Source organism: Squalius cephalus (assembly GCF_949319135.1).
Source record: "Squalius cephalus genome assembly, chromosome: 15".
Taxonomy (NCBI): domain Eukaryota; kingdom Metazoa; phylum Chordata; class Actinopteri; order Cypriniformes; family Leuciscidae; genus Squalius; species Squalius cephalus.
In genome coordinates, this window is record NC_137136.1 from 17,225,816 (window position 1) to 17,249,792 (window position 23,977).

The 23,977-nt window shown below is 37.9% G+C and overlaps 1 protein-coding gene across 2 annotated transcripts in view; it reads left to right on the top strand.

Moving 5' to 3' along the window:
- The first annotated feature begins 264 nt into the window (after window positions 1-264).
- Window positions 265-23,977, top strand: part of bcam (basal cell adhesion molecule (Lutheran blood group)) — a 54,122-nt gene continuing 30,409 nt past the window's right edge. For both annotated transcript variants that reach the window (XM_079893617.1, XM_079893616.1), the window contains exon 1: window positions 265-561. In XM_079893617.1, the coding sequence (XP_079749743.1) occupies window positions 498-561 (64 nt within the window). In that variant the 5' untranslated portion in view covers window positions 265-497. The remainder of the gene's footprint in view (window positions 562-23,977) is intronic.

Here is a 23,977-nt window from a genome sequence, read left to right on the forward strand (position 1 = left end):
AACAAGTAGCCTACATGTCAATCACACAAAACCTGTAATCTATAGCCAACAACACGTCATATATGTTTACCCCCCACGTTTTGTGCAAGAGTAAGTTAGACTACTACATATTTATAGAGCATCAAAACAGCCCTGTGACAGATAAATCTTATTCTTAAACTAATCTCGCATATTTTTTTATTCAAAGTAGGCTATCACCTTTTTTTATAATTAGCCGTTGGTATACCGTGTAAAAGTCTTACTGGCTGTGTGTGTTCACTCCAGTAGCACTTAACTCGTTTGGGAAGAGAGAGGAGAGGGGAGGGGCGCACGGTCACCTTTTGTGCAAATATATCAGCCAAGTCACTGCCATCCGCATCAGATTTCTTGCGCCAAGAAGGACGGGGGAGCGCACTAGACTGCTGCGTGTGAGCGCGAAGGAGCTGTACCGAGACGAGACGCTGCAGAGAAATACAACGACGCGACGCGAAACAAAGCCGCCAAGTTAAGACGCAACTATGGAGAGAACGATGTTGGGACGGTTCGGGGTTTGCTGCACCTTGCTTGCTGTAGCGCTGCAAGGTAAGGAGGCTACAAATGAGAATAGGCTACTTAGAAAATTTGCGATTTTACTTATAGGCTAATTAAAAGCATAAATTATTGTTTTGTTTAACCAATCACAAGCCTTACTTAATAACTTTCAGTGAATAAACGTAAATGGTTTGTTTGAATATGGAGTAAATTAAGAGCAGGTTACTTTTCTGTTGGTTCTTGGAACAACCTGTTACCGTGAGCGCAAGTTGAAGTGTCAAAGGAACTTTAGGGGGGACGTATTATAGAGGTTATTTTGTGGCTGTCGGCGTCTATGAGGGTATGTTGCTCATGTTAAGTCAGGAATGGTTCAAGGGTTAACCTGGACTGGTTTTGGTCTTTGAGGAGGGGAGGGTCGCTCATGCTCCGCGCGCGCTGTCGCCGGATAGACGCGCTTGCTTTCATCCGAGTTCAAGTGTGCGGCTGCCAGACTCCAAATTCATATTATGTCAGTATGATTATTAGTACGCGTTATTGATATTTGGATTTACAACCTCATTCTTAGATTTTTTTTAAATCAGATAATATATTCTTAAATAATGGCTCAAATGAAATCTTTGTTAACTCGTCACCTTGTGTTTACAATGCGGTTAACAATTTTCGACATTTAATTAAACTATTTATTGAATTTATTACAGAAATCTTGTGTTGATGTAAAACTACCAGAATTGTGTGCTTCTGTGCCATTATTATGTAGCCTACAATACAAATACCAGAGTTAAAATATGGGTATATGCATGAACATTTTTTTTTTTTCTGTGACAATACACTGCAAAATCAATTTCTGATGAACGCAACTATCAATTTTTTCCTTTGTTAAATTATCTTTTTTTTTTCTTCAATTAACAATTTTATTAAGAGCCTGATAGAAGTCAAATAATATCTGTTAGTATTCTGTCAGAATATATGAACCTGCTTTGTGCTACCAAGGTCATTGGGCCGTAACTGTCTGCACCCTGCGGTTCAGTTAGTAGTTTTGTTCTGCTTTGAAGTGTTTGGCAGCCTATGACCAATAATGTTTCAGCACAGGGGCAACGTGGCCCCTCCTCTAGCTCCACCTCAGACTGACCATCTTTACCACCTCTCTCGCATATGTTGATGTATTACCACTTTTAAAATGAAGCCTATAAATGCAAAGTAGCACACTGTTTGACTTGTGGATAAGATTTCATTTTGATACCAAATTTACATTTATGACAGTCAATTTGACTTCAGTCAGTATTGAGAATCTATATGTTTTCCACTTTAACATGACTGTGAGTAAAAACACTCATATAAAGATGCTCCCTCTATAAAAACGAAAAACAAAAAAAACCCTCCCAGGCATACATTCTTCTCCATCCCAGAGGTACTTGTGTTTTATCTTTCTGTCTGCTCTTAAGGCTCTCTCTCGCTCCCCTCCCTTACTGTGTATCTGGTTCTTCCAGTGTTCTCACCTTCTTTCAGTTCTGCGGCTATCGGAAGTCCTTTTTTTTTTATATATACCTATCTTATCCCTCTGCACCATTCCATTGTTTGAGACTCCTCTCATGTCCAGAGTTTGAAAATACGCGTGGAGCAACAGACAGATGAAGTGTTTCTTCTGATGAGCTCAGTCAAGTCTCCAGGCTGCTGCGTTGGTGTTGAATGCACTGATCAGTGATGCTTCTGTTGCTCTGAAAGCAGGTCCTGTGAGATCTTCTCTTCTGTAGCTGTTTTCTCTCTCTCTCTCTCTCTTTAACTCAAACGTCATTAAGAATTCACTTTTTTTTTTTGCATGTCCTTTAATTGGGCTGATCATGGGATCCGCAGTTACTTTCTTTTGATGCCAATATCTGTCAGATCTGATGCTCATACCTGTCCCACATGATCCGTGACTTCTCAGGCTCAGTGGGTTTGAATATCGCTACACTTCCACAAACACTGCAGCATCTTCATGCATCCTTTGTGCGTGTCCTCAAGAAAACCTGTTTTGATGACTTTATCCTCTTTCCGGGCATAAATTTCAATTGATCTGTAGCGTTTAACTGCCAAATGACAGCCGCTGGAACTCTGCCCGTTCATTTCAATTTGTTGCCTACCTCTCCCAGAGGTGTGCTAGCCTCTGCTAGAGCTTTCATACAATTTGCCTCATAATGGAAGTCTCAGTGATTAGCATTTAAAATGGTTCCCGTCCAGCCTCATATCGGAGCCACATGACCTTGTTACTGTAACCACCAGCACTGATACCAAAGCAATAACCTCTCAGGTGATATTTCAACAATATCATTTGCGTTTTCAGTCCCTAGTTGAGTATCCTGAGGCGCTATCGGTGCAGCACCTTGGTGGCTGCTCATTTGATCGTGGTGGGATGTCAGTAGGTGGCGTAAAAAATTGTTGAGACAGCTTGTCAGCTGAGTTTTAAGGAGCCGTGCAGAAACAACACGCTTCCCTTCTTTGTCTATTTCCCCCAGTCATTTCCTTGCTTAAATTTTCTCCTCAGCAGAACCTCCCCAACCGCAGCGGCATCAAACGTGAGCACGCACACACACATCACCCCCTGCAGCCGGCAGTAATTATTATGGAATTAGGAGGCTTCAAATTAAAACCTGCTCTTTGTGCTGGGCCAGCAGATAAAAGCCAATCTTATGTCTGAGGTTGCTTCTGCGAGCTCAAAGCTCCTATAGATATCCATCCACACACACCTGGCATAAAGCTAGTCACGCACACCTGTGTGTGCAGTGTCAACCCACACGTTGTGTAACTGTTCAAACCAAGGTGCTAATTTGGCCGGTGATGATGATAGCGGTGGAAAGAGGCGGTAGAGTGTGTGATTTGGCTCTCTGCTGTGGGCCCCAGTCTCTCGGATCAGCTTTGTGATTCATGCCCGTGAGGAGGGGGGAGTCACTGCTTGGAATGAGAAGCATTCAGCAGGGGACAGGTTACATCTCGCCCCCTGACTCTTCAACCCCCCAGATTCTCTCTCTCTCTATCCCGTCTCTATTTCTCTGCCTCTCTTTCTTTCGGCACAGATGGACGCGCAGGCTGCCAGTGAAAGCAAGTCACGCAACCACAACACACATGGTTTTGATCCAAGATCACAATATGGCACTTTGGTGTTAGACCATAGATACTTTTTTACACATAGGTCACATTTTAGTGGTTTAACAGCCTCATGACCCTGTAGAATGTGGAAATTAGACTTAATTATCAAAAAATGCCATTTACAGATTGACAAAACTGTAGCTGCACCTGAAATTGCATACTATTTGATGAGGTACAGCATTTGAAGAACTCGCATGAAGAACTCACTTTGTGGTTAAAAAAAAAAAAAAAAAAAAAAAAAAGAATATAGAAAATGAAAAGTTTTTTATTTAATGTTTTAAATTGAGGAAATTAAGACATCTCATCACGTGACCTACAGCATCAATTGCGTTGCTTCTCTGATTCACAACTTCTCTCCTGTGGCATCATGGGATAGTAAAGTGTCCACAGTTTGCACAGTTCACAATCTCGGCAGAAGTATAGGGTCATTTTTGCCTATTCTTATATATTGTGAATTCAGATATATTTCTCTTTTTATGTACTGTTTTTCACTTATGTAGGAGGGAAGTTTTTCACTTAGGGAAGTAGGCACATTCGGACACAGGGTGTTACTTAGAAGAAAGTCTAAATGATTCATAACACCTTAAATTATAATCAAGAGTGTTTGGGCTTGTTTTAATTGTTCTGAGACCCATCATGAAAGCTTGTTTTTGGATTGGCAGCAGTTATTTTGGCAGCTGGTTTGAGGAAAGCTCACTGCTTGCTGGCACAAAGCAGCAGCAACCACATGGTCACTCTGAATGAGAGATACTAAGCAGCCCATCTTTCATCTTAATATCATCTAAACCAGTATTTCTTGATCTTTTTTGTCTTGGGTATCCCCACAACTATATCAGGAAAGCGCAAATACCCTTTTATCAACACCAAACCATAAATGTGTTACTTTTTTCACTTTTATAATATATACAGTACATTGGATATCATGTAGCATTATTTTTAATGTTATGAAGGTTGTCACTATTAAAGTATTTCACTTTTAAACTAAAACAATTGATTATGTAGCTTCCTCTATCTTTAATGATACATCTGAGCTTGCTTGTGTTTGATTTTTAACAATTCTGATGGCAATCGTGGATAAGCTTTATAATCATTTATAATCATTTTGTATAGTATGTTTTATATGTTTAATAATACAAAATCATTTTTTTTTTAGCGTAAGTACCTGGTTTTATGTGTTGGGAATTATTAAAGGGATAGTTGTGGCCCAAAAAATTTAAATTCTGTTATTTACTCCCTCATGTTGTTCCAAACCTGTATGACGTTCTTTCTTCTTTGGAACACAACATATTTTCAGAAATGGCTCCAGTTCTTTTTCCATGCCGTGATAGTCGATGTTGTTTTGGACCTGATTGTCTTTCGTTAAAATGAACAAAATTCTCTCAAATATCTTATTTTCTGTTCAACAGAAGAAACAGTCATACAGGTTGGAAACAAAAAAGATGAGTAAATGATGACAGAATTGTAATTTTTGGCTGAACTAAATTTTTAACTTTTGAAGTGAATGTTAAACGTATTGACTGATCTGATGCTGCTGCAGATGTTACACTACCAGACACACAACACACACTGAGAGTTTTAATGCTGTGGATTAGCTCTGTCTGGCTTGCTTCTGTGTATGTTAGTCTCTCTCTTTGTTTTCAGTAATGGCGGTGGTGTTTGCGATCAGTGGGTGACCATTGATGTTTTCTGTGATTTACGGTTGGTATTGTGCGTGCTCCGGCATAGATAACTGCCTCGTACACACACAGAGGTTGACCAAAGGACAGCATGTCTATATAGAATCTGTAATGCCAGGAAATAATTTATTCACGCAGACCTGCTGAGCTCTTTCACTCAGAATTTATAACCAGTTCTGATTGAGTCATTCTTTCATAAAAAAGCAGCATCTCTCTATATCTCCTCCCCTCTTCTTCTCTGTCTGCACTCAAGCCCCCCACCAATCCTCCCATCTTTCATGAAATCTGGGTCCTGCCCAGTCCTTCAGCATTCAAACACTCTGCCCACACTACAAAGCATCCTGGCACGGCAGAAACAGAGCTAGAGGAAGTTCGGTAGCCTGATGCCCTTTGATTTCTCCAAGGCTGCAGCTTCAAGGCTGTTATTAGTGGCATACAGGAAACAGTATGTGGAAGATATGGTGTGTGTGTGAGTGCGATGGCTGTTTTCTGTGAAGGATGTTGAAGTGGTCTGATACTAAAGTGGGGAGCCGAAGGATATGAGGCACAGTGAAAAGCTGCATCTGTGTGCTGGGGCATAGTGCTTTGAAGAATTGGTGCTTCAGAGGCTCTTTGGGGAGACGAGGTTAAGAGCGGCTGATCCATTTAGCTGTGGAGATTGTAAGGGCGATTGGCCGACGCAAATCCTGAGGCCTCTCACAGGCATTCTTAATGGATTCAGGGCTGATGGGTTTCCTTTTGGGGAAAATATCGTTTTTTAGCGAGGAACTTAGGTCATGCAATACTATCGGCCATCTTGTAGTACATTGCCGCATCTCCCTAAGCTCTATTATAGCAGTATCGATTTAGAGATGGACATTAGTTGTTCTGCATTGATTTGTTTCTCGTAGCAGTGTTTTGGGATTTGGTTTACAAGAAATGCTTCATCTTGGCGCACTTCTACAGCTTGTCTTCTGTCATCGGTGATCTGTGGCTTAATTACATACAGGGCTGGGCAATAATAGCTTAAAAAATGATATTTTACACAAACTATTTAATATTTCAATAAATATAAAAATATTTGAAAATACATATATCCATAAATATAATTTAGTAATATTATATAATATATATATATATATATATATATATATATATATATATATATATATATATATATATATATATATATATATATATATATATATATATATATATATATATATAATATTTTAAATATGAGGATTAGAACAAAACACTTAGCATGGTTAAGGTGTTTATCTGACAAAATAATTTGGCAAAAACAAAATCTCATAGGAAGACCCATACATTAACTGCAACATAATCAGTTATTAATTTTGGTTCTTGTTTCTTGTTTTTGCATAATTTCTTTGTATGACAGCCTGGCCAAAAATTATGTCTGAAGAATTTGGCATGTTTCATTGCGTTATCACAAATAAAACAACTGACTCCAAGCAAAGCTATACACAATATGCTTAAACAATCTTTAACACCTTTTTAATAAGATTTGAATAAAGAGTGAAGATGTCAATTTTCCTAGGTCATTTTTGTCCAGTACCGTATAATAATTTTTTAAAATTTTATTTACATTTTTTTAAAACATATTTAACATATTAAAATTTTCACATGTATTTGGTTCTAGAATCTGATTGGAACTAACGAAATGTAGTTTTAAGAGTTTTTTTTAAGGCAAGAATGTAGTTATTTAGACCTCAAATATGTGTCTAATATATAATCACAGTGCCTATTTTACAATCTGTTTAGACGCTTTCGCAGATGGGAGCTCCAGAACGTCAGCGGACGTTCAGCGCTCATGTACCGGCAGAGAACAGGGTCATCCCAGCCAGTCCTTTGGGAATTTGCCGCTGGCTCTTATGTAGATAGTGGTTAAACATGAGATATAATTCATCTGGGGTATATCAATGGGCAATCTTTGGTTTAATTAATCTATAACTTGTTCCAGAAAATTAAGTTTCATAACTTTATATTTAGGCTATATTTCACTTAAAATCCTGCTGCTTATTGTAAATTTGACTGAATTGTTTGCTTGTGTTTATTTCCTATTGTCTTTTATATGGCTATTGTTAATTTAGATATTGTTGTTCAATAAATATTATTTTAAATAAAATGCCGTATTTGGCATTGAGAAAGGACAGTGACATGGACTTTATTATTACGCCATTAGGGCGGCAAAGACTGTCTTTACGAGTAACCTAAGTCAGAACACGGAAGTTGTTTTAGCGCTGCTGAAAGACAAAGACGAACAAATCGCTTTCCTCAGCGGACATTCAAACTGATTTTTTGATATAATATTATGGACATCGACCTGAAGAATGAATTCTAAATCAGATGCAGATAATACACTCGTTTAGTTGATCACCATAAACTAGGCTACAGTAGGCCACCATACAGTAGTAGGCTACTCTAATACAACAAGCTTCAACAAAGCAACTCAATGTTCCTTCGTTTACTCTAAAGTGAGGTTTTAGAATTAGTAAAGGAGGCTTGGGCTCAACTGTTTCTGTGCAAAAGAGGGGTTTTAAAGACACTCCGTTGTTGTTTCTTATATATTTACTCATGTTTGCCGTCAAACTGATATAGGCCTACAGCCATTTCGCACTGCTATGAGTGTGATATTGCATATTGCTCATATGTATGTATAATATTTTATATAAAATTTAAAATGTTTTAAAAGCCGCATATTATGAAATGTTAATATCTTTTCTTTAATTTATTTGCTTTTAAATAGTGATTTTGCAACCATTGTTGCATTTCAAAATGTTAATGTTAAAAAAAGTTCAAAGTTAAATATAATCAAGTCATTATTTTATTAAATGATTCACAGAATTTATTCACACTTATTAACTTATTAACTTATTAAGTTTGCGAGTCTTAACACTTTCATATTTGCAGGTTGTGAAACTAGGGAAAATGGAGACTATTGGTCCATCGGTCATTTGGTCACATGTCAGTTGGACCTCCATCGCACCTGGTTTAAACTGTGCCAGCTTTACCTGATGTGACTGAAAACAAAGACATGTTGAAACAGTGCTGGTTTAAGAGCTCTTTAAACATCCTTTTCCTCACACAGACTGTGGCCATTGTCTTCATACTATCAGCTGGCAAACATTCCCTGGAAACTCTTCTGACGCAAGGGAGAGAAAAGCCTTTATAGCCCTCAGCTTACGGCTGTTTGGTTTGTCGAGCGCACCCCCAGGCTGAGCTATTCACTGCCCCGCACTCGACAGACCCTTCAAGATGTGGTCTTGCTGAAGATTGCACACACACAAACACTATTTGTAATCCTGATCTTTTGTTTGCACTCACACCACCTGAAAAATATACACACAGATCGTTTAGTTACGAGAAATGTAAAAAGTTTGGTTCTTGTTTGATGTTCACTTACACGTTACAATTTTGCTTATCACTGTTTAAATATTGAATCATAGTTCAGTGGGTGAAACTAGACATCCATGTTGCGCGTTTCCGACTGTGATTTATCATCAGCAATCTACTTCACAATCATTCTTTCTCCATTTTGCACAGTGTGGGCCTTTAACATGAAGGACACTTTTTTTCCTTGAGACACTATTTTTATTTAAATCTGGTTAATGGTTAGCCGAGCATTGTTAACCTCTTCAACGAAAATGGACACTGTTTGACGAGCCGCATTGTTGATTTAATAGTGCTTGACCCGTGAAGCACCACAAGGCCCTCTGGTGAATTTAAAATAAATGAAGTGCATTTGGGAGTATGTTTGTGTCTGAGGTACATTATATTACATGATTGAAAAATGCTGCAAAATAGCAAGGTGGTTTCTGGCCATTCAAATGTGTGAAAAAAACATTTATAATATTTGCACATTACGTGGCCTGAGGGATTGTGTGCGAGTCAGACATTTGGGGAGGGTCTGACTGTCTGAGTTTGGGGCTTCCCCGTTCACACGCTGAGATTGGGTGACCGATCACATTTCATTCAGGAGACACATGTTCAGGTGATTACCTGCGGGAGAAGAGTGTATCTCGCTTTACTCAACCTCCCCCACAGACTGCTCTGTCTCTGTAACACACACTTCGTTGTCCTGTATGCTGTAAAACCTGTGTGAACATGTGTTTAAATATGACCAGCACTAGAAGAAGTTATATAGTAAGGAGCTGAAGACTTATATTACCAACGTCTTGCTCTTGCTCTATAAAAAATTCACTTTCTTGATCAGTATTTTTGTCTCGTTTTCCACTGAGAATATGTAAACAAGATTAAAACAACATGATAAATGTACTTCATTAGCAAAACTACAAACGACTTCATAAGACTTCAGAGTGTATATATATATATATATATATATATATATATATATATATATATATATATATATAAACTTTATAAATGTCTTAGCTATCACTTTTGATCAATTTAACACACCCGCTTGCTAATATATAGCCTTTTTTTTTTTTTGAAAATAAAGAAAAATAAAATAAACTTAATTGCTTATCTTATGCAATAGTATGCAATTTTGCTTCTTAAATACATTTATCTGATTTTAAAGATGTTTATACATTTTCACTGCAAACATGACTTATGATTTATTTTGGGATTGCTCTTATTCTCTCTCCTTCGAAACCCTTCATCCCTGTAGATTAGCAAGCACTCTGCTTTAGTTTGTGGTTAATGAGTGTCCCTGGCTGATAGCTAATCAGGAAGGTGGTCTGATGGACCCCAAGGACCGCAGTGCCAGCTCTAATTCTGTTGCCTTTCTGATTGACACACAGCTTGATAATCATATTCAGGCCTGCGGGGCTCCAGCATTGGTTCCCCCCCTTGCATAATCTCAACCAATCAGTGATTTCCCTCTACGGTATACCAGCATGACTGGCAGCTAGCATGGCTACATTTCCAATTGAGTTTCAGGTTTCATACCTTGCCATTTCTTAAAGGTTGTAGCCATCCATTTGCTCTCAATTGAAATCTTATTAATGGACAGTAATTGGTTTTGGATTTAATTTTCATTTGCAGAGAACACAGATGAAATTTGTAAGATTCACATTATGCTTCAACTCTTTTGGGAAGGATATTTCTTTATCAGCGCCAGGATCTCAGAAGATCATAATATACTGGTTTATTGAGTTTTGAGAACTAAAATGTTGCGCAAATGAAAATCTTGTTATGTATTATCAAAGGATATGGACTTTGTGCGATCAAATTAAGCTTTCATGAGGGCCAGTAATTCTTTGTTTGCTGTCTATTCCTCACAGAGTCCAGAATCTCTTAAAATACAATTAAACAGACAATGGTGGCATTTGGCTTACGATGGATTAGTTCAGTTCGTTAAAAACACAGAAGCTCATGAAATGGTTCTGCACTAAGACACACAGGGCTTTGACTCTTTAAGACAGACTTAATTAGACTGTTATTTTGGGAAGATGTCGACACGCACTGGAAGATAGAATCTGTTGGGCATATGTTTGAGGGACTTTGTTGGTGTCGTTGGTGTCATTGGTCCTCCTTGTGTCTCATATGGGGTGTGGAACGCCCGCTGACAGTGGCGGCTGTGACTCCACACCTTGGCTGAATATTTTTGGGACAGCGGTCAGTCTAACCCCTCCGTTCCCTGCCAAGTAATCATGGTGACAGGCACGTGGAATTCCCTAGTCAATTAACAGTTGGAGTGGGAGTAGGTGTGGGCGTGTGGGCGCATATTGACTGGTGCAGTGGGGAGGGCTGATGGAGCGAGAACAGAGGACACATGTTCATTAAAATCATCCATCCTGGATCAGATGGTAGATCTGGAGATTTTTCCCTCCCTCCCCGTCTCTTTGAAATGCTCGTGTTGCCCGTTTGTGAGTGTGATACTGTACCTCATTGGGCTGAAGGCAACTTTCTCACACTGCTCTGCCCTTTCCTTTGTCCTTCATTCATTCTCACTCGCTTTGTTAACGTCTCTCTTTTTTCCTTTGGGGGAAGCCCCTTTCCTTTTCTCTCTTTTTGTTTTTTCTCTTTTTAGCTGCTGTCACTATATTCTGAAAATGGTGACATCGTGTAAGTCATACAAGTCGTACATACAAGCCAGTATAATCAGAACAGAAAATAAAATCCAATACGAGTAATTTTCAAAATGCAGCTTATGGCCGTGGAATTCAGTTGCAGTTTTGCTTTGACATATATAACCTTGTATATGAAGATATTTTGAAGAATATGGGTAACCAAACAGTTGACACCATTGACTTCTATGTAAAAGAAAAATCTATGAAAGTCAATTGGCATATTATTCAGCTTTGTCATCACAGGAATGCATTACATTTTAAAATATATTTAAATAACAGTTCTTTTAAATTGTAATAATATTTCACAATATTACTGTTTTACTGTAGCTTTGATTAAAGTAGCCTTGGTGAGCATTTTTTAAAAGTTTTTGAAAGAGACTGCTATCAAAAACTTTTTTTAAATTTAATTTTTTTAAAATCTTTTTATTTTATTTTTTAATTTTGTACCGACCCCAAAAGTTTGAATGATAGTATTTTTATTTTATTTTTAATTTAGGCTATTTATTGGTCATGTGGGCCCAGGGCATTTAAATCCATTTATGTCTTCCCACCTTCTGTATACATGTGACCACAAACACACACACACATACACATGCTCTTGTACCTGCGCAGCAGTTAAAGGACAAGGCTACATTGTTAAGACATTCCTGGGGCTGCCGGAATGCAGGTATTAATGCGGAGTGATTAGACACAGCGAGAGAACAAGCGCAGAGAGGGCTGGGAGGGGGAAATGATAGAAAGGAAAAAAGAAGGACAGAGGGGCTGGATTGGGGGGAAACGAGGGGAGAAGGGAGTGATGGAGTTGGACAGATTGAGGTACAGAAAGGGAACATATTGCAGAATGAGACCTTGATTTGAGGAGAGGATTCTGTGTTAGTGAAGGTCAAAGGTCACTTTGTTTTCGGAGGTTTGGGACAATTCACCCAAAATTGAACATTGTGTCATGACTGACTGTGTTTTCAATGCTTTTTGGCATGCAGTTCTTGTACAATGAACGGGAAATGAAACTTTCAAGCTTCAAAAGGGACCAAAAGCAATTAAAAGTATCAAACAAGTGGCCCATGTGACTCGTGCATTTTATTTCAAATCTTCTGAAGCTGTACAATAGCTTTGTATGAGAAATAGACTAAAATTTAAGTTATGCACTAAAAGTCTTGACATATGCCCTAGCTCTCCTTTTTACGTTCATGAGAGTTAATGAGAAGTGGTGATTTCTAACTTGTGAATGAATTATTTGACTAGAATGTGTTGATCTGATTCACGAAACCTGTCTCAATGATTTGTTCAGTCTGACTGGCTGAGTTCAAATCACAGACTCAATGATCCAGTTGAGTTGCATTTTGCATCAGTTTTGGTTTGCTTCTCACATTTTAAAGGACTTATATAGTGCATCAATCGAATTGACCGCTTTTATTATACGTTCATGGTCTTTTTTGGAGCTTGAAGGCCCCAGTATCCATAGACTGTAACTGCAGAAAAAAGTCTTCAGAAATTATTTTGTGTTCCCCAGAAGTCACAGGTTTGGAATGATACGTGGGTGAGTAAATGATGGCAGAATGTTCATTTTGGGGGGAACCATCCCTTTAAGTGTGTTGACAGTGTTTGTGTTTCAGGAATGTGCTTTGACATAAATAATATTACAGTATGTATATGCATGTGTTGATATTAGAGGTGGAAATATGCATGTGTTGATATTAGAGGTGCGCTCCAAAACAGGAGTGTGTGAAAATTGTCTTTTTTCATTCCAGAGAAGAGTTTGGATTTAACTGTATTTAAAAATAGGAAGTGGAATGCCTGGGAGGTCCCAACATAACGATAGCAGTACCAGCTGGTGATCGGATCTGCCATGGATCTGTGAGAAAGGGAGGACGAGAGCGGGCAGGGGAAGGCGGGGGTTGCCTGTTGGTGCTTCCATGGTGAGGGCAGCATTGCCAACCAATGTCAGTCGTGCCATCTCTGCTATATGGCCAGGTGGCATCAACCAGCAACATGTCCTGGCATTAACTACTACACACCCCTTCCAACACACAAGGTGGTGTAATCAATGTCAAAGTCAACCTCCTCTACCCCATGATCTGCCCTCACCCCTCCTAGAATCCCCACCCATCTCTCCATCTGCTTCCTGTATGTGCTGGACAAATGGATTGAGGGTCCATCTAACATTTGTGGGTGTCCCATATAAAAAATTAGAAGCTTGCTGTTCAGAAAACTTTCCTTACCATAGCCCTTAGTCAGAATATATGCCACATTTAACACCAAACCCTTAATTTTTATGGTTGATTTAAAGCTAAAGTTTGTAATTACTTTGCCATTTTCAAATGTAATTGCAAAAATAATAATCTTTTCCCCTCGTCTGTCATTTGTTAAACAGATAATCCAGCCCAACTCACAACTATTATTTTATTTTACTTAAAAATGTTGTCATCTGTATGACATTTTTTGTTTTCATGTATTTAAGATATGTATGTATGTTACATATGACATCTACTAAGGTCTATGATTAGAACACTAATTAATGAACAGGCAAGATTGTATACTCTTTTTTTCTGTTGCGCTCCCTCTTCTTTTCACTCTCTCTTGATCTTTCCATCTTTCTGTCTCTGGGAATGATAGTTTACAGTGTTGTGTAGAACTCTAGATGGAGTGACAGAGAGGGAGTGAGACAGCTGGACACTCATGGCTCCAAAGATCAGCTTACACAAACTCACTGGCATGTCTGGCGGCAGTCTCCCTCTCTTTCTCTCCCAACGTCTCTTTCGTTCCACTTCTCTTATTTGCTTGGATCATTGCTCTGTTTCAGTCAAACAAACTCCCTACACACAAAGTGCTATGTGCTACGGTAGAGTTGGCATCTTGTGTTGGTTTGTCTGGAGTGGAGCTCAAGCCTGACATCAAACACACAACTAAACAATGAAGTCATGAAAACAGGATGAAACTGCTCTGGGGCAGTAACCGTGAGCCCTCTCAAACACACACATTCATAAAAACACGTTTTAAAGGCATGACTCCTCAAGCCCCTGCCGTGTCATTCATTTATAAAGAATGGAGCGGATCGCACATGGAAAAATCTAGAGGGTGCAGATTGAGTGACAGACAGGCAGAAACTGCCCCAACACCCTGCCCCCTTCGCTCCCTCTGCACCCCCTGTTTTTAAGGCGACAGATGGCTGTTTTCTACTCTTTTCTTCTGTCACTCTGTTCTCTCTTCCTCATACCTGCTTGAACATGGACACCCCCCTCCAGCCTTGTAAACCCCTACCTTCAGCAAACATCCTAAAATCCACACTTTATCCAAGAGTTAGGACACAGCCTGGGGTGGTGCAATTTTCTCCAGGTGTGTTCCCTGTCGGAAAAGCCTAAGATGGAAGCTTTGTTTTGGAACATGCTACACAGTAGCTAGTTTCTAGTCAAAGTTGATTCAAGCTAGTTATTTGCTGGATGACCGGGTACTATGTATAACAAAACGGCAAAACAAAATTGCTAAAACTATAATGAAATCTCAAAATATAAAACTAAATGCTAATTCAAAATATTAATAAATACTATAATATACTATAAATAGACTAAAATAACACTAATGACTACAGCTTTGACTACTTTGACTACTTCTCCAGTAGAGATTTTGTACTGATGTATGAAAGAGATATGCTGCATCCACGTATGCTTACTATAATAGTATATAATATGTGAAAATAGAATGTAGAAATCACAGTGTTAAAAAAAAGAAGAAGAAAAAACCCCGGATGACATACTACTTCCAGAAAGATTCTGGAGTGCACATTCAATGGACACTTTACTATCTAATGAGGCCACGGGAGTGGAGTAGTGAAAGGCATAGCGACGCAACTGACGCTGGTAGATCACATGACACTGACAATATGGCGGATGTAGTACATCTGAATTTCATTAATACATCAGAATATGTGACTTCAGACTCAGCTACAGTCTGCCTGTTGAATTGATTAAAAATCATACTAAATATCTTTATGATGTATGGCCATTATGATCATTAATGTCTTTTAAATTGTTACAATTAATAGTATATAATCAAAGTATTTGCAAGCTTACTGCTCAGCTTACTATCTAGCACACTGCTAGCCTATTAGCCTGCTAGCTTAGCCTTTTCTGCACACAAATTTTCAGTTAAACATTTTGTGTTCAGGCAATACAAACAGCTACTCCCTGGGGTCCTAGACAAATTGTTCATGACACAGTAGCTCTTTAGGGATTTAGTTACAGGTCTAATAGAGCAGAGAAAGACTAGTTTCCATGACTGACACTTTCCTCTCCTTCTTTCACACACTGTGCACAGCTCCAGTCACACTGTTTGTGTGATGTTTAGTGGATAAACTTTGACATGCCTTTTCATGTAAGATGTGTGCGTATTCTCCTACCTCACCAGTCAGACAATGAATCACAGCACAGAAGAAAGACCGAGATTACATCACGCTCCTTTAATGTTTGTTTTTGTCATGTTTTTCAAATACTTCTTATATCTGAGCTCTGCGTCACACTTTTACTTGTTATCATGTATGCGTTTGTGGAAGGTTCTCACTTCTCCATATTTTCTCTGGAAATTAATTTCAGTAAGAAGGATTTGCACCCACTGATAGTGTTGTTTATTTGCATGCGCTGTCTTCATCATAGTAGCACTCTTCAGGATTGTGCAAATCTGGTAACATGGCACAATAATTTTTTTTGAGTTGAAATACTGAGTGTGAAAGTGGCTGTTTAGCGACTTTACTATTCCGATTTTTCTTGTTTCTGTATTGCAAAAGAAACAATGGGACACAGAGGAGACAGCAGTAGCCTCTGTTCTTATCGCTCTCTTTCACCCAAGGTTCCAGCTCACTGCCCTCCTCTACAGCTCTCTCCGACTATCCTTATCTGCACATGCCCAAGGTTCTGTCCGTCCTGCCAGAACAGTTGAAGCTGAGCAGCCTGTTCAATTTTATTCATTTTTTTTTTTATAGCTTTTCTCCTTATTGTTTTCCTTCTAGAATCAGTTATCACTACCTCTGTTGCTAGAAGCCATAGTTTTAACATGGCTGCATTACACAATGACTTTCAAGGAGGGTTTGCTTTGGGGGTTGGAGGGCTGATGTTTCGGATGGCTGCCCCTAAACATAAAAACAACTTGCTTTCTCTGTTTAAGCTTTTACTCTTCTGAACAGATCTGTATATTTACATCTGTATTATTTTATTTAAGTCTGGTTTGTGGTCTTACATTTGTGGGTTTTTTTCAGCATTTCAGCATAGTATTTTTTCAGTATTTGAAAAATACAAAGCTTCAATTCAGAAACACTCAAGATAATCTTCATGAGTCAGCTGTGTTATGCATTTATTTATGATATACAATTCAATTTAACTTACAAAAAGATTTTTTTTTTTTTTTAAACTTTTGGTCCAGACTGGATTTTATGCTATAATTTAAGACAACCCCAACCTCTCAGTTTTGATGCTAATTCAAAAGAAAAGTGTTGGGAAATATTCCCTCCGGTCTGATAATTGTTTTACTCTCTCTGTTCCATTTGTAATAACTGAACTGGGAAAAAGGGCTTTTATGTACGCAGCTCCATTTGAATGGAATTTACTCCAAACAAAATTGAAATTACAAACTCTGGTGCCTATGAAACATTTTAAATCTATTATTCGGTCACTCGAAGAAGACTCATTGATTTGCAATTGTTTTTAAGTGTTTTAATTGTATATTTGTTGTTTCAATCTGTAAGTTGTGACTGTAGCCTAACTGCTGTCCATTCTTGGCCAGGACTCTCCTGTGAAAGAGATTTTTAATCTCAGAGAGATTTTCCTGGTTAAATAAAGGTAAAAACAACAACAACAACAAAAAATGTCCATTGAGGGATTTAAGCTTTATTTTCTGGAGTCAAGTTTGCAAAGTCTCTTTCTCTCTTTCTCTATCTTGTTCTCTTCTTCTCTCGCTGTCCAACTGGAATTCTGATTAAATCGATAATTTGTCACTTGCCGCCCTAATGATATTTCTGGCAATGCTGGTTCTTCCTTCATGTCTTTGTTTTCTCTTTACTCTTTGTCTTTAAACTTATCTGCTCCTCAGCAGACCATGAACTCCCCGGCCTGTCTCCTCCCCTCCGTCCTCTTCATGCCCGTGTTTATAAGTCTGCTTTGAGAAATTAGGCGCGTGGATGTATCGTCAGTTCTATCGGTGTGACGAGCAGTATTGTATCTGTATTGTATATGTTTGTGTATTTATTGAGGAAGTAATGAATTAGTATTCCAGCTGACCTTGATCTGATTATTTACTCTGCCCTTGTCTGTCATTGTCTTTGGTATGGACAGAAAAGACGTACATTTAATTATTACATGCCACTCTGGAATACTTGATTCTGTTTGAACAATTGTCAAAAAAAGTCGAATGTGTGTGTATTTTGACATTAAACTGTACATTTGACCATTGTATGTGACAAAACAAAGTCTTTACACTGTGTCTTTTTATGTAACCTCAATATTAAGTCAAAGACCTTAAGGTTACAAGATACCAGCCGTGATGAATCATTATTATTTTAAAGGGAAGTAAGGTAAATCAAGGAATGTTTTCTGTAGGTGGTGGAATGTCGGGAGTCAGAACTGAGGGGCGGATACGGAGATAAAGATGTGTTTACTGGCAACAGCATTAATGGAAGGTGGCGTGAGCAACAAGCAGGGTGCCAGAGATAGAGAAACCCTTTTGTATGATCATAAAAAGAGAGAAAGATGCAATAATATGTACATCCGATCCTTATATCCTACCCACAGCCTTAAGGAACCCTTGTCTCCACATCCGACATTGAATGACAGATTTTAAACAGCCATGAGAGAATGTGTGTGTGATTATCTCAATCTGGGATGGTGTCATGGATTCCATGTGTGGTCCTCAGCATGATGTTTTATTCCAACTCCCTCATTTTGTGTGTGTGTGTACTGACACTCCATTTTCGTGTTTACAGACTTTTCTGGCTCTTCTCATTAATTCTAGCGCTCTATCCCTGACGCCCCCCCCCCCCCCCCACCCCACCCCATCCACACTATCTCTCATCTCTTTAGTTCCTGGCTCCTGCAGGTTGAGACATGTTATGTCTAATGCAGATAATGACCATTCTTCAGTTCACACTGCAGATCTCAATCTGTACCGCAGCTCGCACAGGCTGAGCTCTGCTCTGTTGTTAAACTTTTAATGTGCTTTTACTATTATTCACTAAAAAGTAGGTCTTTTAATGCTAGCTTTGGAGGGGAAATCTTTGAAATTCCATAGAATGGATTTAAACCCTTGCTCTTCATTAAGCTTCCTATGTTGCTAATTTGAACTAGTTTTATTAGACTGTTTTTCTTATCCTAAATATAAGTCAACATGAAACTTTGTTCAGCACCCAGCGCATTTCTGAGTGGGATGGGATATTAGAACAATTAATTTTTTCCTGATTCTTGTAGCACTCCATGGTCTCCGTCGTCTCACGTAATAAAGTAATTTAAACACCCATTTGATTTTTATATTCAGATGTATTTCAGAGCGAGGCAGAATATCCAGAGAAAAATTAATTAACTAGAATTAATTTGGACTTGATTACGCCATATACCATTTCATATACCAAATTAGAGCCAAATGGTTGGAGTGGAGAAGTAAAAAATTAAGCAAGAAATTTGTCGTTAGGGAAAATGTGAAGCCAGTTTAATCGTTTGTATTAATGCACACTGCAGAAATGTCTAATAATAAATTAAATCGGGTCAAATTTGATTTCATGCTGACTTTAATGAGGGTTTTTATGTGGGGTGTTTTGTCTCTTCTGTGATGACTTAACTCTGATCTCTGCTTTATAACTTTATAATTATGCAATCAATAAAGACAGACCTGTGCATGACCTGACCTGACCCCACCCTAGACCCCGCCACCCATCTCAGTCCTCCATCCCGCCTCAGTCCATCTTAGGGGACACACCCTCCCCATATATCTCTGTCCCCTTAGTGACTGTCCTACAAAGACAATTACCGCCTGCTTGTAAACTTGTTGACAGTCCATTGTTGTCCTCTCCGCCCTTAAAATTTAGGGCTTTTCCCAGTGGATACAAAGCAGGAAGGATTTATTTTTTTCTGATTTGGTATGTATGTATAGTTATAAGCGACCCCTTTTTGCGACAGGGTGGAGAGGGCAAGTGGACGTGCTGTTTGAGTGTGTGTGTGTTAACAGACTGATATATTCCAGGTGTCTCATAATTGGACAGATTAGGTTTGAATATCCCATACAGATACACAGTGGAAATGCTTTGGTGAGCAACTCATGTGTCTACACTCGTCTATCCAATCTGTTCATCTGTGTCTCAGTACTATCGTCCTATCCGTTACATCAATATGAATGGAATTCATACTTCTTTGCATTTATGTGTGCGGTTTGTGGAATGTTGCTGCTCACATGACACATAACTCAGAACTGACGCAGGTAATGAAAGCATGATACAAACACATATTGTCCCAGTGCAGATAATGCAAAAACACACTGTAGAGAAAATGTTTAACATGTGAGTGTGTTATCTCATGTGTGCGTATTACATATGAGGCAAGATGTTAAAACAATAGGCCTTTCCCGGCACTCAACACGTACAAAAGCACTAAGTAGTTTTTGTGTATACTTTTTGTGCTTTTTGTTTTTGTGTGTACTTCTCCACTACAAAAACACAAAGTAGTTTTTGTGTTGTGTTGGTAATCAGACTATATTAGTGGAGTGAATCGACAATTTCCCTTAAAGTCCACTAAAAGCATTCTGTAATCAGTTCACTTCCTCATCGCTCCAGGTTTTCCATTTCCTCTTCCTCGCTCACTTTGGGTTTATTCCTCTGTAAAGTTCTTTCAGGATGATTTTTTGTTTGTTTTATCAAATATCATGAGCACCAGACATATTAACTAAAATCATCTTTGTGCAATTTCCGTACATTTTTGAGAGTGATGCGTTAATATGGTTATGAAACTGCTCCATTAACTCTATTTAACCTGTAGTGAATTTTTGCAATTGCATTATAGGCTGTTAACGTGTCAAGCATATGATGGAGAGGTAACAAAATGGTTTTAGAGTGAGATAAAACACAGGCATCTACATTTCATCGTTATATGGCACTCTGGAATACTTGATTCTGATTAGTCAATTGCAGCATCCTGCAGTAAAATATTGTTGTAAATGGCTATTAAACTGTATATTTGAATGTTATATATTTTTTTCCAAATATTTTACTAAATAATTGGGCCATTCTACAGAATTGGTGCAAAGTCAGAGTTGGAAACATCTTGAAATTTTTTTGTTTTTTCCCACAAATTTTGCATGTATGCAAATTGTATAATATCCAAGGTACGCTTTTCTAGTAATTGTGCAGTTAATTCTCATATTGTATTTTCAGAAAATGCTGGAATATTTTCCTTCTCCCCAAATTTGTCACTACCGAAACACAATATTAAATAATTTATTAAGAAGGCTTATAATGACCTATTAATATTTTGTTTACATCTACCTTATAAATATATATTTTTTCTATTTTTAAAAAATATTTTTACTGGTTAAATCAATAAAGATTATAATTTTAATAATATTTTAAGTGTGATTTATGAGATTTGTTGTATTTTGAACCCAATCTTTCTTTGTAGAAGGCATAAAGTTTATCGTACTGATTTCAAAGTTAAGGATTCATTAGTTTGAATATGCATTGAACCAAACACTATCATAACATCTTAGTTGATAATTCAATATACTTTATTTTTGACAAAACATCCCATGTTACGGTAGTGACTGCACATTTTTGGTAGTGACAGTAATGTTTTGGTAGTGACCACAATAATTAGTTTGCCATGGCTGAATCAGACTGTCCACATTTTATGTTAATATAAATAAATAACTATGATGCACATATGCAGTCAGTACATATAGCAGACACACATCTGACAGTAAATATCTTATAAGAACACCTAGAGCTATTCTATACTTTGGGTCTTGAGGTGCAAGTGAGAAGAGGTATGCTCCTAGATTTTTCTTCCCAAAAAAACAACAACTTACAATGTAGACTCAGAACCACTTTGTTTTATTTGCACATTTTCAACATTTTGTTTATGAGTCATTCAGATAAATCTCCAGAACCACTGAACTGTGTGTGTGTGTGTGTGTGTGTGTGTGTGTGTGTGTGTGTGTACATAAAACATTAATTTCAGAATAATTTTCCTCATTCAGATAAATCTCCAGAACCACTGAACTGTGTGTGTGTGTGTGTGTGTGTGTGTGTGTGTGTGTGTGTGTGTGTGTGTGTGTGTGTGTACTGGTGTCTGATCACCCTCACTGGAAGTGCTAGGTGGTGTGGAAGCCCTGCAAAATGTCTCCACCTCTTTTTGTCTTTTCACCATCATCCTGTGTCTTTTCCTCCATGCTTTTCTGACATCTCTTTGCTCCCTGTCAGGTAATTCACTGATACTCTTCAACTTTCCTTCTTCCCTTCGTTTCTTATTTCTTTCTCTTTCTTTCCTTAAGTATTCCTCGTACTTCACTGGGTCTTCCCTCAACCTTTGTTTGTATTCTCTCTGTCTCTCTGTTGTAGTTTTTCTATTTTTTTTAGGCATGTTGGTGTTTTATGTCATTCTCCCTGTCAAGTTAATCATATAAATTAACATTACTGACAACAACCTTACATCTAAGCTAGTATCATGGACTGCAACCTTAAGTAATTGTAACCTCATTACATTACAGAATTTTAACAGAATATTGCATACTAAAACACTACTAAAACATACTACAGTAGTAATTATTTGCATAACTGTACTAAAATGTAGTTTATTCCTCCAAATAAAGGATTATGTGTTCCCTTTTGTCACTACCAAAACAATGTCACAACCGAAACTTCAAGAAAATGTTTCGGTTGTGACTGTTTTGGTAGTGACAATTTTAGATACTTTTGAGCCTAGCTCGAAGATGCTAATCAGCACATGGTTAGCAATCACTGGTCAGAACAGTTGAACACATATAACAACTAAATTTTATGGAATAACATCCAAAAAAAAATTCTCAATAGCAGAAAAAATGAGTTTGGTAGTGACATTCCTTAAAGTTACACACAGATTTTTAGACTTTAGAACACATTTACCTCAAAATGATGGGATCAATCTACTCACCATATAGCACATGAGAGAGAGGGACACAGGAATATTTCCTGATCAAAAATGTAGGAGTGTGGTTAAAATCAGTCTCAGCCAATGGACTACAACATTCACTGTTTTGGTAGTGACATGAAAATGCGGGACATGTTTTTTTTGATAAAGTTTCATGATTTAAAAATAAAATATAAAATAAATATTTTTTTTAACTTCTTTTTTTTTTTAAAAACAAAAATATTTTTTTTAAAACAAGAATGGAAATTTTTTTTTCAATATCATTTTCACAAGTTGAAATTTAGGGGTTAGGGTTTGGGACAGCCACCTCCTAATTGAAAGTAGCCCATAAATTATGATTTTATATATATAAAGCTTACTGATATCTTAAATATTATTGTGGGTTTCAATAGATAATTGAAGGATCTTAGTAAACATCTAAGATTTTAATAATTAAATGCTTTTCAAATGTGTTTTTTGGATGAGGGACAGCAGTTTGCACCAATTCTGTAGAATGGCCCAATTACAAATAATAGTTATATAACATTTAATATTGTTTTTAATTTGTATTTTAATATTGCATTTATTTGCTCAGTTTGGTGGTAGCACCCTGTGGTCTCTTCTCGCATAAGCAAATCATATAGTGTAAACTCATACTATGAGTTATTTTGTGTCTATTTATATATTTATTTGGTAAGTTGTCATCTAATTTACAGCATAATGTACTGTCAAACAGTCATTATTACTTCGACTTAAAAAAAAAACACTAGCACAACCCTGCCTTCACTGCTCACATGCTCTGTTGCTAATATTTTGCATAATTAAGTTCAGTTCCCAACAAATTGAATTTCCTGCCAAAATGAATAAAGGTCTGCAAGTGCCCCTCCGTGTCTGTGGTTGTGTGTTTTAGCATCCTCTGTGCTAGGTGACCCTCTGTTTTAATCAATCAAAGTGGCTCACAAGACCTTGACAGCTTGACACGGAGAGGATGAAAAGAAGAAAGTAGAAAGATGAGGAATGATGTGAATCTGTGCTGTAATTGCACAGGAGAGAAGTGGAATCATTAAAGATAGAGTGAGCTGCGCTAACGGGGATAAGATGGATAAGCTAGCCATGAGCTGCATCGATCCCTCTGTCATACTCTCTGACTTGTTTACACGCTCAATGCCCTGAGTTACAGAGCTAGAGACACAAACCCCAAGCGCCTGTAAGACCGTGACTCGTTACCCTCCACTTACTCACGGTCATTCAAGCATTATAAAGCTAATCCGCCCTAATAGGCAAAAGAGAGAGAGAGTGAAACAGAGGGCTTGGTATAGTAGTGAAGGAGAGCAAGCAAAATGGAGGGATAAAATGGAAGAGTGGTTTTATACTAGAGGCTTAGCTCTGTGTTTTTGCTTCGAGACACTGATAACCTGTACAGACAGTCCCGGGTGGTGATGGCATGTCATGTTTTGTCCCGCCAGTTTAAACCCAGCCATAATCATACATAAATCCCCTC